General features: G+C 34.9%; 1 protein-coding gene across 3 annotated transcripts in view; it reads left to right on the forward strand.

Moving 5' to 3' along the window:
• The first annotated feature begins 109 nt into the window (after nt 1-109).
• LOC118264804 (BAG domain-containing protein Samui) overlaps nt 110-15,624 on the forward strand; it is a 23,093-nt gene continuing 7,578 nt past the window's right edge. The window contains exon 1 of one of the 3 annotated variants that reach the window (XM_035577452.2): nt 110-322. In XM_035577452.2, coding sequence (XP_035433345.2) covers nt 299-322 — 24 coding nt within the window. In that variant the 5' untranslated portion in view covers nt 110-298. Of the gene's footprint in view, nt 323-6,560; nt 6,627-13,032; nt 13,196-15,624 lie in introns of those variants that run through there. The other 2 variants (XM_035577451.2, XM_035577453.2) reach the window with 2 other exon arrangements.

Genomic DNA, 15,624 nt, shown 5'->3' on the forward strand with positions numbered 1-15,624 from the left:
TATCTTATTCAATAATCATAGTCGCAGTTAGTAATGTCGTATGATGTGTAATTTTTTAGTTATTTATTAGTCTATGGTCACATTGAATGATTGTTCTAGAATTTGTAAGCAAGCACTTCAAGCAGTGCTTCTACTGTCAAATTTTCATCTGCAATCTGCAGACAACTTGCTGTCGCTGCACTGCTGTTGAATTGTATTGGTAAATTGTTATAAAGTGCGAAGACTGTGTATGTGAAACGAGTGTTGATACTCAGTTCATTGCCGTGACAATATTTGTGTGTTTTATTTAGTGCGTGAGATGCCTTTAAGAGGAGGAAGTTTCGTAAGTGATGGTTATATGATATCTTATTTCCTTCCGATATCTGTAGCGGTGTCGTGCGCAGCGTTGCTATGTGTTGCATGTATCTTTCTAACACTGCTTCCGTCCTGTGTCCGAGCATACAGGCGCCCTTGACTGCAGTCAACATTGGTCGGCAATAATAACACTTGTGACACACTAACCCAATAATACAGCATATTCCTGTGTAAAGTACTGTGACGATTGCACTGATGAGTTTCAGTTTTGCTTGCTTACAGTTGCAGCACATTTTTGGCACACACCCAACAGTAGTATCCTTGACTGTGTAATAACTAATATATTAATTAACATTAATTTGGGATCAAAATGTCGGTGTCGCTAGAGGTCTGATATGGTGGTCTTCCACAGGAAGGTTGATGCGTGCCTGCTATAACACAAGTGTTCCCGAGTGCCTCCTAACTGCCTGCTTTTGAGGTTAGTCACATTTGTTGTCTCTCTCTGTTGTGGATTGTAGACAAACCAATATTTGGACATGAATTGGTCATTCATTTGTGGAGTTTGATGTGAGTTTGTGATGCTCTAACTGTGATTGGTTTGAAATTTGTGCCAAAATTGTGAAGTCCTTTTGCAGCACAGCACAGCCAAGTGTTGGGACCATGAGATGTCAAATATTGATGTGTCTACACTTGTATGAACTGTTTGCTCTCGGCTATATGTGGTGTCAGTCGCTGCTGGTATAATGTCAGATATTGGTGGAAGCAATACTGTTTCTTATTAGAATTATATATAGCAATATTTTCAAGTCACATGACCATGGCAAATATTATTGCATAATTATTACATTTAAGGATTAAAAAGAAATTATAGAACTACTACCAAAATAAAACTACTTAATTGTTTCATACTTATATTAAAAGTTCAAATTTTAATGTAAATTACCCCCATAGCTTTCAACTTAAGGAAACCTATATGGATTTCCTACATGTCACACATATAAGTATAGTTAAGGATCTTACCTCTGAAATAGTCACCATTTCACATCAAATATGGGTGTGAATGCATAATATGCAACTAGAAAGTTTTGTACACATTGAAAAGAATCCTTCAAAGTGAAAGTATTGGTATGATAACAACAGAAAAAGAGAATTTTTATTATTTACAGCATTGTATAAGTTTATTGAAATAGTTTGGTGGCTAGCCAAATCATTGAAATGGTTCTAGACGCTGAATGGTAGAGAAGAAAGTCTGGGAATTTGAAATATGTGTTTTACTCAATGACACTGTTTTATGCATAATTCAAAGTTATTTTATAGACAACTTTTTTATACTAACTATTGTGATGAAAAGCGGCGATGTTGTGTGCAGCATACTGGCTAGAAGCTGACTTACAGCCTACTCCAAGAATTCCTCTGTGACTCAAATTTAGTAGAGCTTCTTCTCCATGTGAATAAATCGTGATTTTTAGTTTATTTTATAGACTATTCAATGAAGGGTAGAATAATATTTGTAAAGCAATGTCATTAGTGTAGAATTACTAAAAGAAGGCAAAGACAGACTTATAACATGCCAATCTTAAATCTATCTTTTGAAATTTCCGCCTATTGAGGCCACTATTCCTAATCCGATTGCTTAAAATAGAATTACCTTTAAGGAACCAGAAATAAAAAAAAAAACACAAATGATGCAACATGAGCTAAATGCCTTGCAATGATTACCTACTCTAATCTATGACACATTTATTTTGGCTTTGTTGTACATCATCCAAATCTTTCAATAAAAAACTGTTTACAATAGTATTGTTCATTGAAAATGTCTAATTTATCGGTATTGAATAGACTAACTGAATCCTGTTCCCACACCCATTACTTGTTAGTGGGTATGTAAAATTAGTCACTGCTGGAACTAATACCTATTATGTTCTATTTAGGTAATAAATACAGCAGTAATTGTATATATTATTCCTAAAAGAATGTTATCAGGCTAATGCCTACCCCTTTAAAAAAATGTGTCTACCATCAGCATTGATATTGTAATTGTCTTCCTACCTTCTTTTTTAAATATAAAGTTTAATTGCATAATATTTTTACTAAAATCTATGTTATCAACCCTTTTGGACTCGATTCTTTTGAATGAAGAATAGAGTTCGAAAGAAGTGTCTACTCTTTATTCAAAGTAATCGATTTTAAGTCGATTCATTGTCACAATTTTACGACCAATCGTATTTTCATGGCATACAAATTATTCCTACTATGAATACGTAACCACAAAGTTTCGTTGGTGATATATATAACTAACGTGTATCTAATAGTGATAATATACCGAGTAATAGTAATGTACAGATCTTCATTGACGTCACGAGTTGGCGAATTAGGTGGGGCTAACATTTTTGTGGTGGCCACACTCGATTAACTGTTATTAGAATATTTACATACGCAACTACATACGCTCGTGTATACTAGAATAATATTGTACACGCGATTGCGTGTATCTTCGTGCCGTTTTATACGATTTGCCCCAAATAACATCGTGTGATTGTCACCAGTTCGATAATCAGGTTTTTGACTGATAAGTTATTATCTAATTAAGTCTTGCTTTCTTGTTTTAGTTGATTTCTCTAATGACTAAATACATTGGACGTGGCGACATTATTATTTTAGCTTCAGGGTGCTTATCCACCAGAGATGTGCTTGCTATGTAGTTATGCTACGAAGATGTAAGCTGAGCTGTGAAATTATGTGACTGTTTCTACCGAGCTATGTAGCTGTGTTGCGTCGCAAAGTAGCTGTGCGAGAAAGATGAACAGCTCAAGTATACGATGTATCGATAGTAGGGACGGCATCCATAGCACGCATATTAATAGTCCTGAGTCCGTTTTCACCAGTGCTTAACTACTTATATATGTACCAATGAATATGATTGGTGGAAGCCAAACGCATCCAAAACAACGTAGCATAGCACATCCCTGGTAGAAATCACCAGAGATGAGCTTGAAGATTAATCCGTTACTATCGATATTGTATACTCGAGTCTGCTCATCTTTCTCGCACAGCTACTTTGCGACGGCACATAATAGCTCAAACGAGAATATACTTGGTATGATACTTAAGGACCCTTATTAGATCATAGTCACCTAGTTGCCATGCAACAAGATTTTTATGCCGTGCTTTCATAGTTTATTGAACTGTTGATAATGATAAGGGTATCAAAATTAGTACCAATCTGGTAGAATATAGTTTACAGAATAGGTTTAAAAGGACCTAGACCGTATGTTTTATATGTTTTTAAACTGACATGGTCACTAGTAATATCATTAGAACTTAAATCGGGATATTTACCGTGTTTATTAATTTCTGTGAGTTTCCGATATTTCGACATTCGTTACAAGCGCCGTGATCATGGAGGAACTTTGTGTTTTTTATGATTTTAGATCCCTTTACTTTCAAAGCAGTTATTGCTGTTTTCATTAAAATATGTCTACTTATGTAAAATAGCTTCAAACGTATGCAGGCTACGTATAAATCTGGTGTACATTTTCGTCTAATGAGGCAAAATCGTCTGTCGTCGTATTTATAGAACCATTTATCATCATTTAGTTACGTAATCGACAATCATGTGCAAAACGCTTCAACCGTAGGTGTTCTACTACTTTCAATGGCTGTTCTCCTTCCGCGTTTTAAGACGTGAATAAATTACAGAAAGGATATGTCTTTCTCTTTCTTTATTTAACACTTCTTTAATAATATCCCACTGATATTGTTTGCAATTTTATTTACCGCGAAAACAGTATCTTTTGAATTCGTTTTTGCAAGGAAATCTGTGTCTACAAACAATGGGTCTGACTTATAAATATCAGTACATATATCCTCGATAGTGTATTTTGGATTTGGATGATGCATGGCAATCAGTTAAATCTTGCTAAAACGAAGTGCTGCCTACAATGTAATTGAGCGAAGCCTAGAACAAGGTCATTGGACAGAATGACAAGTTACTATCATGACACATGTTACTAACCAGTTACCAAAACGTTAAAAAGTCCTATCAAATCACATTAATAATCTTAGCCAATACATTCACAAACCAACAACCAGATATTTTTTGTATATTTTCCGCGAAGAAACCAGTTTGCGCTAATAATGACGACTTATTATTATCCTCGATGATTTATTGCACCTCATAAATAATCTTGTGACTATTCCTTAGCACTGCAGCGTGCATTATGTACTAATTCTCATGCATATCAGAACATAAGATGCACATAATAATCTTATCGATTCAATAATGTCGCAATAAACCGTTCGGTAATGAGCGGTACGTACGTACTTAGCATTATAATATCGTATTAAACCAATTTACGTAGGAATTAGCTTTGTGCGCAACGTGAATGCCATAAATTCGTAACTCTACTTTAATAGCTCGCCTAAATAAAGTTAATTTATGGCCATTGATTCAAATTTTCAGGCCAATTAAATATTACCCCGATTAATTAATAAAATCCTATCCAAGCAGCTCATTTCTCCTTGGAATAAAGAATTAGTTCTCTTTTAGATGAGGCATAAACACTTAATTAAATACAGCAATTACTTTTACGCAATACTACCTTCGATTGAGATGTTTGGTTGAATTAGGACATTTTAAGCCGGGATCCATTTGGGTGCCATAAAATCCCCTTTCCCTATTGGCTACTATTAACATGTCTGCACCTAAAAAGGTGTAGAATAAATTAGCGGTGATTGAACAGGGTATAATAAAGAACCATATTAGGGCATCATACTGTTTAGTCTGCTTTTCTTTCAAGTATGATTCATAGAATTGTTGTTCACAAATAGAAATAGGTCAAACTAAATATTTGTAAAGGTAAACCATTAAGGCTTTTGTAGACAAAGATTAATCATTGGCGTCGGTACAGAACTATAGACCATCATACAAATATAAATTGACATAAAAATTCATTATTTCTACTAGAAGAATGTTCGTTTGTGCGTGTTGGGGTATTCCGAGCATTTAACTAAAATAAAGAAGCCCGTAATTGTTAGCTTATGAATAAAAAATACAATTCTAATCACGTCTAACAATTAGCGCGACATAACTATAGCTATACAGATTCTGCGCTGTTCTCCGTTCGTACTTATCTCACCTTGAATGTCGTGTTTTTCTCAGAAGCCGCAGCGAGGTGCTTCTGTCATACAAATTCCTCGCATTTTGTTTGTTTAGTCCGTATACAAAACGTTTAACAACAGCGTAATGGCGGTTTTTGAAACATTTGAAATGCCAAATCGTATAAGTATTTGTTGTCGTAATGTCATGCATTTGTTGTGATTGTCATGATTTATGCAATTAGGTGTATAAGCGAAAATATTAACCTTTTTGTAGGACGGAGGTCGTTAACCAGTTGAGTGTCATTATTGGCTACATCATTTTACTTCGGAACTTGGTACGGAAATGGATCCAAAGTGGTCGTAAAGGAAACTATAATACAGAGATACTAGAGGGTTGTTAATGTCCTTTCTAGCTTAAACATAAAAGCCTTTTCATCATCTACCTAAGTATCAAGTGAGTGAGTTTGTAATATTTTCTTCATACAGAAAATGTATGTATCCAATACGAGCGAGGTGTTTTAAATGCAGACTACACACCGTTCATTTTAACCGTACAGTTAAATTGCACAGTAAAATCGTAAGATGTGTAGCATGCATTACGTACCTATGTTTTGAAAGGTGATAAACAAGCATGTAAAACGAATTTAATTCGAGGTCGTCACTTGTTTGCTAAATATTCAATTTGATAGTACATACATACATGTGTTGTTCCGTATCGTACAGTGCTGCTTGACAGTTGGTAAATACATACATATCCTCATTACTACATGAGTAATCTTTGTTGCCGCCTCCCCAGAAGTAATGAATGGTTTCACTGTGTTGTTCATGATTTTTTTGGCTCCAACAAAGTCTGTGGGCGTATTGGTAGGTGTAGTATCATTGCTGCAGCCATTCATCATCCTGCCAATATTTTATTACTTGCTTTGTTTGCACAACGCTGAAACCTCTGCGTCTGTTTTTGGTCTCACTGACATGTTAGGCCTCGCCCTAATGCTGTTTAGACGCTCATAAGTCATAAACTCTACCTAAATTAGCTGTTCATGAATTTTATAGATGACCAAGTATTGTGTCTATTACACATTGAGTACAACTTAATTATGATAATAGAATTTTACGCAAGCCAAGATATGTTAACTTGTCAGTTCGCTGTGGGACGTTGGCCGCCGCGTTCATAGGACATCATGAGTCCCTTTCGTAACATAAATCCAGGCAAGCAGCCTCGGAACAATTTCGTAAGTTAAGTGTGTATTATACATATTATAATTAATTAAATGAAGTAAAGGACCCATTATTCTTTGTCATTAGCTGCCGTCGTCGCCATTGAAACGCGAAAAGACCTGACGATACACTTGAATGATTTACGTGCAAAGAGGATTACAGAAACTAGATTACGTCACTTGCCTATATTAACTTTGATGGCTTCAATGAAATTTTTAATTGGCCAGTCGACGTGTTTTGTGATAACAAACAAATTAACTTTTTATGTTCTCCAGTGTTTCATGTGAAATCTTATTTAAAACGTCTTATATCTATCGAGAATAATTTTATTAAGAAATTATTTGCCTTCTACGTCAAACCTTTGCAACCATGTTACAGGAACAGTCCGTTCCCTAAACTGGTTAGCAGGTAGTTCAGAATACAATTTGCAGGCATTTAGCAATGAAACCCCGCATAAGTTGTATGGTTGGTTCAAAGATTGAAGTTCTGTTTTGTGTGGAGGAAGTTGTTTCACAACAGTAGCTGTAATCTATTGTACTGACCTATCTAAGCAACTTGGCGTCTAGGCCTGCTCCTTACTATGTCAGTAGCACATGCTAGGAATTACCGTAAACACGGCATGTTATGCCTCTTCGTTGGCACATATAAAGTGCATTCGTGTAAACTGCATGCAAACTATCCGTAAGATATAAATTGCATTTGCTATCTGAATACTGATCGCTTTCTGCTATGGCTGCCCGACTTTTACTGTGAAATAAAGAACAGATGTTCTACCGTCAAAGCTATCGATATTCTTTGGTCCTTTGTGAATCTTAGAAACTACTTACTTTGAAGTTCATGCCACGTACCGTCTCAAGAATTCATTGTTAATGTTAAAACGAGTCTTTATTTTCCACAAAATAATTTTTTGATGTAAAATTATTTTATTACTGAAACATATGTTTTCAGACAATGATGCTGTTACAATCGTAATCAATTTAATGAATAATCATCGCGTGTTGACTCATGTTGCCTGTACACGTATTGTTTTAATTTCTGTATAATTAATGTGCTGAGTAGCGTTAAATATTTTAATTATACGTTGTCAGATTGTTGCACATGTTATGGTTTCGTAATTGGTCTTCAGATTTATGGTATGATTCCCTTTTTTATATCACTGCGAATTTTATGAGGTGTAATTTTTCATGTCTCTGATCAAAAGCCAAGAGACCGTTTCGCAATCTCGTTGATTCCCTTTTCGGCAGTTCATACTTTGGTTGTGAATAATTGGAAAACGTTAAATATTGATTTATGTTTTGGATAGTTCGTACCAAACTTGAGCCAAATTCTCTTCGGTGCCTTATCTCATTAGTGAAAGCGTAAAATATCGTCTACCTGAGTTTATGCGTACTGGAAGTCGTCCCACTACTGCGTAAAATTGGACTTGGCACACTTTAATGTTCGTATTTACCTGTAGCTTACGGTGACTTCATTTAGATAATGTATCTAAAATGACAACGTACTACATTCTAGGGATTTAAACGTATTTAAAATCGATAATGTAAATAAAATACGTAAAGGCGATTTGTGGAAACCTTTAAAAATCAATTTGGATGGCTTCGATTATTCAGTTTTTATGGCTATACTAAACTTTGTGACTAAAGCGTATTTGATGAACGATTACTGCTCCACGGTTACTTTTTATATTTCATCTTTTGTGAAGTTTATTTGTCTTTTGTCAGAATCATAACATTTAATGTCTTGAGTATTTTACTTGATACTTATGGTAAGCCCATTTTGAGTTCAAGTAAACTGAACCATTTATTATTGTTTATTTCTGCAGTCAGTGGTTGGCGCCGCTTTGTTTTGCATACTTTATCAGGCGCCAACCGGGATTACTAATTATTCAGTTACTTGCACAATTTATAGTCGTGCAGTTTTAAAAACTACATTTACCAATTTATTATTCGACATACAACTATTAAGAGAGAATTAAATGAAGAAAAGTCTTTGAACACAAAGGATTAATGCAAGCTAGATGTAATTGCGCGACACGACTAATCCCCATTATTTATGTTTGCAATTCAGATACAACTAGCCTTCTAGAAAATGAGTTCATTGATATTGTCTGTCTTCTGCTTGTTGTTGAATACACTTTCCTATTCCAAACTAGATTTTAGACCTAGGGTTTTTCAAATAGTCTCATGTTGTTCCAAAATGTAGGTCCCATATTGGTATATGGTTAGGACATCCCATACTTAAGTTGCCATAAAGATGCTCGTTATCCTCGTTAACGCTTATTGTAATTCCAAATGCATACTAATTGTATGTCTCACTTGATTTAACTAAGTAGTAATGTTTAATTAATTATTCAGAACCTAGTGTCATCCTTTGATTTATTACGTCCAGTCTCGGCTGTTTAAAGCTTCTGCTTCTAGCCGAATTCATCATTCATTTCTAACGTCTATGAATCTATTTAAGTAATATTTATCAACACAATAAAAATTCAATAAAACTGCAAAACATTAAATTCTTCACAATAAACAATACTTCAGCAATTTAAATATTGAAATTGTCATCGAGAATTGTTCATTCATAAAACGATTGGCAATCGATGATTCACAAGTACTTGGTAGTTCTAAGAATTTTACACAATTTATTATTGTATTGGTCTGAAATTGTGCATCTGTGCAATATTTAGAACAATACGAATGCTTCGAGTCGTCAGAGCGTGAAGCGTGTCGTCTCACGGCTATGTTGTATCATAAAACAACGATATATTGTTACCCACATCAGTAACACGTATCTACGAACGTTGGGCTTTTTATTTGGACTGAATTTGACATTGTTGACAGTTGTTTGACGTGCCAGCAATGTGATAGATTGACTGGCGAGGTGTCTAATCGATTTCATAGCCGCTTTATTGGATTAACTAGGTCTACTTCGGTTTTATTACGCGAGTACCTCGTTCCTAATTGTAATTTAAGATAGTTTATACTTAATAACCTTTTTATTAAACAGGCAGATCGTAGTACTTTGTCGATATAGTAGCGTGATTTAAAAAGGAACTAAAATCTTATGAATCTGAACAAAGAAATAAAGTTAAATATGAAAGTTTGCAAATCAAATAATGACTACCTATAATCAGTACAAGTGCATAGCAATAGGCACAATAAGTCGCTGCACCTGTCAACATTAGTCATTCGAATTTCGTTTCATACTGTTGCAAAGTCTGCAAAACACTCCAATACTTCAAAGAAAATAATATGCAAAAATACTTTTAAATATGTTTACATAACATTCCAATTCGATGCGTTCACTAAGCTACGTTAAACACGTTACTCCTTTTTAAATAACAAAACAACTTTTGCTTTCTCCGAAATGTAACTTCACATATAAAATGTAAATAAATATACAAATTGGTAACCGATAAATCAGCTTCATAAGGAAATATGTGGAAGGACAAAGTCAGGTAAATTCATTAGAGATCCGGGTGCATACACTAGTTACATAAGTCATGCTAATATGATACACGTCTTAACAATTTTCCTATACGGTATAAATATTGTCTGTGCAAATGTGTACCTAATCATATTACCAGCATATTATAGGTATTTGCAAACATTCTTTAATACATTTAAGTGCAGTGCAGATATTTTAAAAGGACTTTCTATCCGAATAACTTTGGGACCATAATGTTTGCCGTGTCTCCATATTTTTTATAACTGAAAATGTTTGTAAAATGTAGATCTGTTGCAAAAATAGAGGTTATCTGTCGGCCCTTTAGGTGCTTCTGTACTAAAATCCATAAAAAAGCTTCATAAAATGAGTTCAGAAGCTGATATTTCATTATCGAATATGTGGTTGTTATAATAATGAATGACAGTTGCATATTAAATAGAAGTCAAGTTATCACTGCCAAGGACCATAATGAATGGATCGTAATGAACTCTGATACTTGAAGCCTCTATCTTACTAGTCATAATAACTTTAATTGAATAATTCATTACTCAAAAGTTATTTTAGCATTTCCCAGAAACGGAATTATCGGTCGTTTCCCTTGCATGGGCGTTCCCGTTTTATTAATTAAGAGCTTGTTTTAATATTGCAAGTTTAATTATTTAAAGTTCGCTTATTTTACTTCATTCTTATTACTAAAACACGTCTGTTTTCCCCAAAGACTTTAAACAAAGCTGCTAAAACTTTTTATTCTAAATTCTATTTTCCACCAGAAACCAACGAATATCGCTGACGCTTCGGAATGTAGTTTATTTAATTTATCTAGGCAATTGTTTTCTATCTCTAGAAGAGTAAAACAAGTCTGGCGACCCAATTCGGAAGTTCAAGGGTAATAAATGCCAATTACACATGTCGTAAACTTGATCGACTGTAACCGAATGATTCGACATAGTCTGATGAATGATAGAATCAACCAATTTCATGCTTCCTTTTAATGAAGATTAAATTAAAAGATCGTTACCAATGGAGGTCATTTTGATTGAACTTGTCACTTTTTGTGTCATTAGAATAAAAAAACTGCTTAGCGAACTGATGCAGTCAAACCTTCTCTAAAACGCCAAGAAGTGAATGAAACAATGAACTTCACGATAACTTTGCGTAAATTAACCAGACAAACTTTTTAATTAAAACTGATTTCAAGTGCAGACGGAATTGAAGTAATTGAATTATACCACCAAGATCACAATTTTAAACGAATACAATTGGAACGTATACAACATAGGATTGACGCAAGAACACGTAACGCTCTCAAAAGATTTGACAGATCTGGAGTACATAAAAATTATGTTCACATTCGTACCTACTCTACAAGTATTTAGGCCGCCAAAATGGTTACAATGTTATGTTAACAAATATTACATTTGGCCGATTTAGAAAGTGATGTCCTATTTATTGCAGGCTTAGTACATAACAACTTGTATAAACTGAGATTACAAAGATTTTTAGTTATTCATTTCAGTATTACTTTTTATTATGTTAAATGATTAGTTTAATACTCATATCGCGTGATATAATTAGCGTGAATTTGCAAATAATGTAAAAATATTTCATGACACGAGTACCTACTGAATAATAGCTGACAAGGTCATCTAAATAATTTACGTTAGGACCTAGATTTCCTATGAATTGTTGTACTGAAATTACGGAGCTTCATATAAATTATCACGTACTTTTGCTGTTGACATTATAAGTGTCATTTCGTGTGTTGTAATGAAAATGTCTATGCCAAGAAACATCTGTTAGTCTTCCAAACCGAAAATTGTATTAAAACGTTTTAAGTTTGTATCCAATTGTTAGGTAAATACTAGAGATGCATTTCAAAGATGACTTATTCATAAAGAAATGATCTAAGTCTAACCAGCTCATGCGGTGTTTGACAAATTACAGGAAACGTGATCTAAGGCAATGAAATATAATCTCAGGAACATCAAATAGATGAAATAAGCCACCGGAATAAAAGACAGTAACATATCATTTATCCTCATTAACACCAGCGCCATTTTCCTCCCATTACATGCTAGGGTTGAATCAAACACAAAATAGTTTTTATAGTGACAAAATATGTATTTACCAACGGTCGTTTTAGTAAATTGTTTTATTATTTCATTGCAGAAATTAACTTCTTGCGTATAGCAAATATGTCTCTGTCTTAAAACATATCGACTTTAGAATATACGTACATACTTTAAATGCGTTAATATGGAAAGGGACTATGATTATCTCCGAAGATCTCTTATAATCAACTAGAAACATATAAGCTAAGTACGATAAATTAGTCCAATTATTTGTGACTTCATACGTTGTTAACCCTAACCGCAAATCGCTTGCAACACTGCAGTGTTCTATCGAGAAATAACATGCAATTTGTGCGCGTGGGTGATAATGAATCAGTACACCGTGGGCTGCTCAAGGACTTCCCTTCTACTGCACCTATGGAGGAAGAAAAACGAGAACAGAGCACGTGCCACCTTATGTGATCACAACGTAGTGACCTTTGAGATGTCATCGGTCGCTTTATACCATAATAATGTTTACAACAAAGCTTGTAGTGCAACTACAAATTATTTGGGGTATTTTGCTTAGTTACTTGAAGATGTCTTTCAATGAATTTTATTGTGTATGAAATAATACCATCAATAACAGCATCATTCTTCTATAGGTGTTCCTTAGGGACCTAGTTGTCAAGCTTAAATAAAAGCATTAATCCTGCAGCGACAATTATAAGAAATATAAAATTAAATTCAATGTTTTGTCTAGCTTTCTAATGATAAATACAGACGTGTGACAATTTTCATGTGTAATCCTAATGTCTGCCTGCGTATACGCTCTTGATCTTCATCTCGTCAAACGTTACCGGTGACGCAAGGAATATAATTTGTGTAGTGTTATTCCAAAAGTTCTATTTCGGTGATTCGCGGCACCCACCCACAGCACATGCAAAACGACGCGCAGACGTGAACGAGTGAGTGGTGCTAAGACGGATATATAAAATTCAGTGTCGATTCCAGCAGATAAATGTTAAAACGGCAGTTAAAAAATATAATAACGTGAGATAATTCTGTGACAGTACAACATGAAGCGAAACGTGAGTACACCACAGTCATTGGTATTGGGGCGGACGTGCGGTGCCATATACAAATTATAAATAGCTTCAAATATTGTATTTGTTGGTAACACCGATTACACGATGCTGCCAACAATACAATGTTTTGTTTACACGCTTCTATTAACTTAAAGACTTGCAATGGCCACCAAAAATGTCATTGATGCACTTCATAAGGACGTATGCAATAGATGCGTGTGACATTCAGATGATCTGCGTGCAAATAGTACGACATCTTTGCAGTTACATTTCGTCCACCGTGGCAACCAGGGGTCGAATTGTTTTCATATTGCTCAACATTATTATAAGAATCGTTAGGTATTTGGAGCGAGTTGCCCTCCTACGTCTCCGCGCGTCCCACTTCGCTTGTTTATAGTATTTTGATTAACCCTGAATGATTTCCAGTTGAGGTTTACCGCAAAGACGTTCACTTATTGTCGCGAATAATATTACACGTAAGTTTCATCTCTCAATTTTATTATATTTCATTCATATGTAACACTTGTTCTGATACTGTGAACTCCGCGCTGTGCTAATTAAAAACGCTTAGCCAAATCACTCGTACGCTATGTGAACTATCGATGCTAGCTTCCTGTAAGAATCCTGACATTAAAGCTGTTAAAAATAGCCCCTGCTGCATACCTGTTGAAGTTGGCGTTCATGAAAAAGGTACAGCAACCGCGACGCAGTATTTACAGCGACATGACGTGTAAATTTTAACACTTCCTTTTCTTTGTTCAATAACCTTGATTACATTTTAGTTTAAATTGTTAATTACTATCAAGACTTGTCTTTCCTTTTTGTCCCAGAAACTAATATTATTTTTGAATAAAACTGAATGAATGAGGAACTTATTATTCCACCTGCGTCCTCAACACCATGCGGGTGTGTTCGGTCATTGACCATGCATTGATTGCCAAACACCAGTTAGCTGATAATAGTGCGTTGAGCATATTGCGTAACAAATGATTTAGCATTCCAGTTTACATTGCTTCGCGATTTTTTGCGTTAAAGAATTAACATTTATTTTTAAAGTATGGTAATATTTCCTATTATGTTTAGCTAGACAGAAAGGATTGTTAAAAAATAAATATTTTTGTGAAAAATTAAAAATTTTTCCTCTTTCTTTCGCAAGACATCGTCATCACGATGACGTTTGAAATATTGTGTGGGTATTAGAATAACGAACTGAACGTCGCACGTTGTCTCGACCGCGCTGAAGACATATTTATCGTGTCGTAAAATAAAACGAATAATAATGTTGTGGTTAGTCCGACGAAAAGCGCTTCGTTTTTGTATTAGGTAAAACCACAATCCGACTGACGGTAGAATGTAAACAAAGTTTAAAATAGACCTTGCATTTGTGTTTGAACAAAACATAACCCAATAACATGTGTTTTTCAATAAAGAAAGTATTTCAATTCACCAACATTATGCATTTTTGTTATGGTATAAGCCGGTAAACGAGCAGACGGATCACCTGATGGTAAGCAATCGCCGCCGCCCATGGACAACCGAAACACCAGAGGCGTTATAAGTGCGTTGCCGGCCTTTTGGGGTTTGGAATTTAAGGGTTGTTAGGGAATCGCTGATTGGGAAGGGGGCGTGACATAGTTGGGCTTCTCGTAACCTCACACAAACAACGTCGTCGGTTTTCTGTGAGGCCGTGTATCACTCGAAACATAATATTATTGTTTAATAGTATTGAAATTTTACTACTAGGTACTATGTATATTAATATTTTTGTATCGAACGTGTTAGGTTCCTTTCCAATTTCTTTTTAGTGCTACTCGCAGTAACTGCCAAATTGCCTATCAAAAAAGTACTTACAGGGGCAACAAGTACACACTTTCGTACCTCGATTGGCTTAACTCCACTCAAGGTATGAAAGTTTCAATTTGCGCAAAATACTTTCGTATTACGTATTTAAGCCAAAACAGTCCCAGTTAAGTGCTTTATTATTGGGGCGCCTGTGAGTCGCCATTGGAAACAAACCAAAACAGGCTAATGCAAAGCTCCCGTTTAATGTAATACAATTTTATTTACATGAAGTACCTTGAAATAAACGTCTTCGGAAGAACTTTGTGTAGTTCCTGCAAGGAATTTTTAACCAAAATATTGTGAATATCTTAGAATTAGGGTGCAATTAGTACCCGAACCTACAGACTGCCTAGCGGGTTACCGGGGTTCCGGCTCGAAAAGCAGGAGTAGGGACATTTACTCAGTAGGAGTCTGACACTCCCTCTTGCCTCGCCCAGGGTAGGGAGAAGTCATTGGATGATTTCACTCCCTCCAAAAAAAGGTGCACTTAGTAATTGTCAGATTATTATTTTTCTCCATTAATATCTGTACAATGAGATGTGATTATTATAATAGAAAATGATTAATACTGCAGTATTAATAATAGCTTT

This window comes from Spodoptera frugiperda, chromosome 26 (genome assembly GCF_023101765.2).
Source record: "Spodoptera frugiperda isolate SF20-4 chromosome 26, AGI-APGP_CSIRO_Sfru_2.0, whole genome shotgun sequence".
Classification (NCBI taxonomy): domain Eukaryota; kingdom Metazoa; phylum Arthropoda; class Insecta; order Lepidoptera; family Noctuidae; genus Spodoptera; species Spodoptera frugiperda.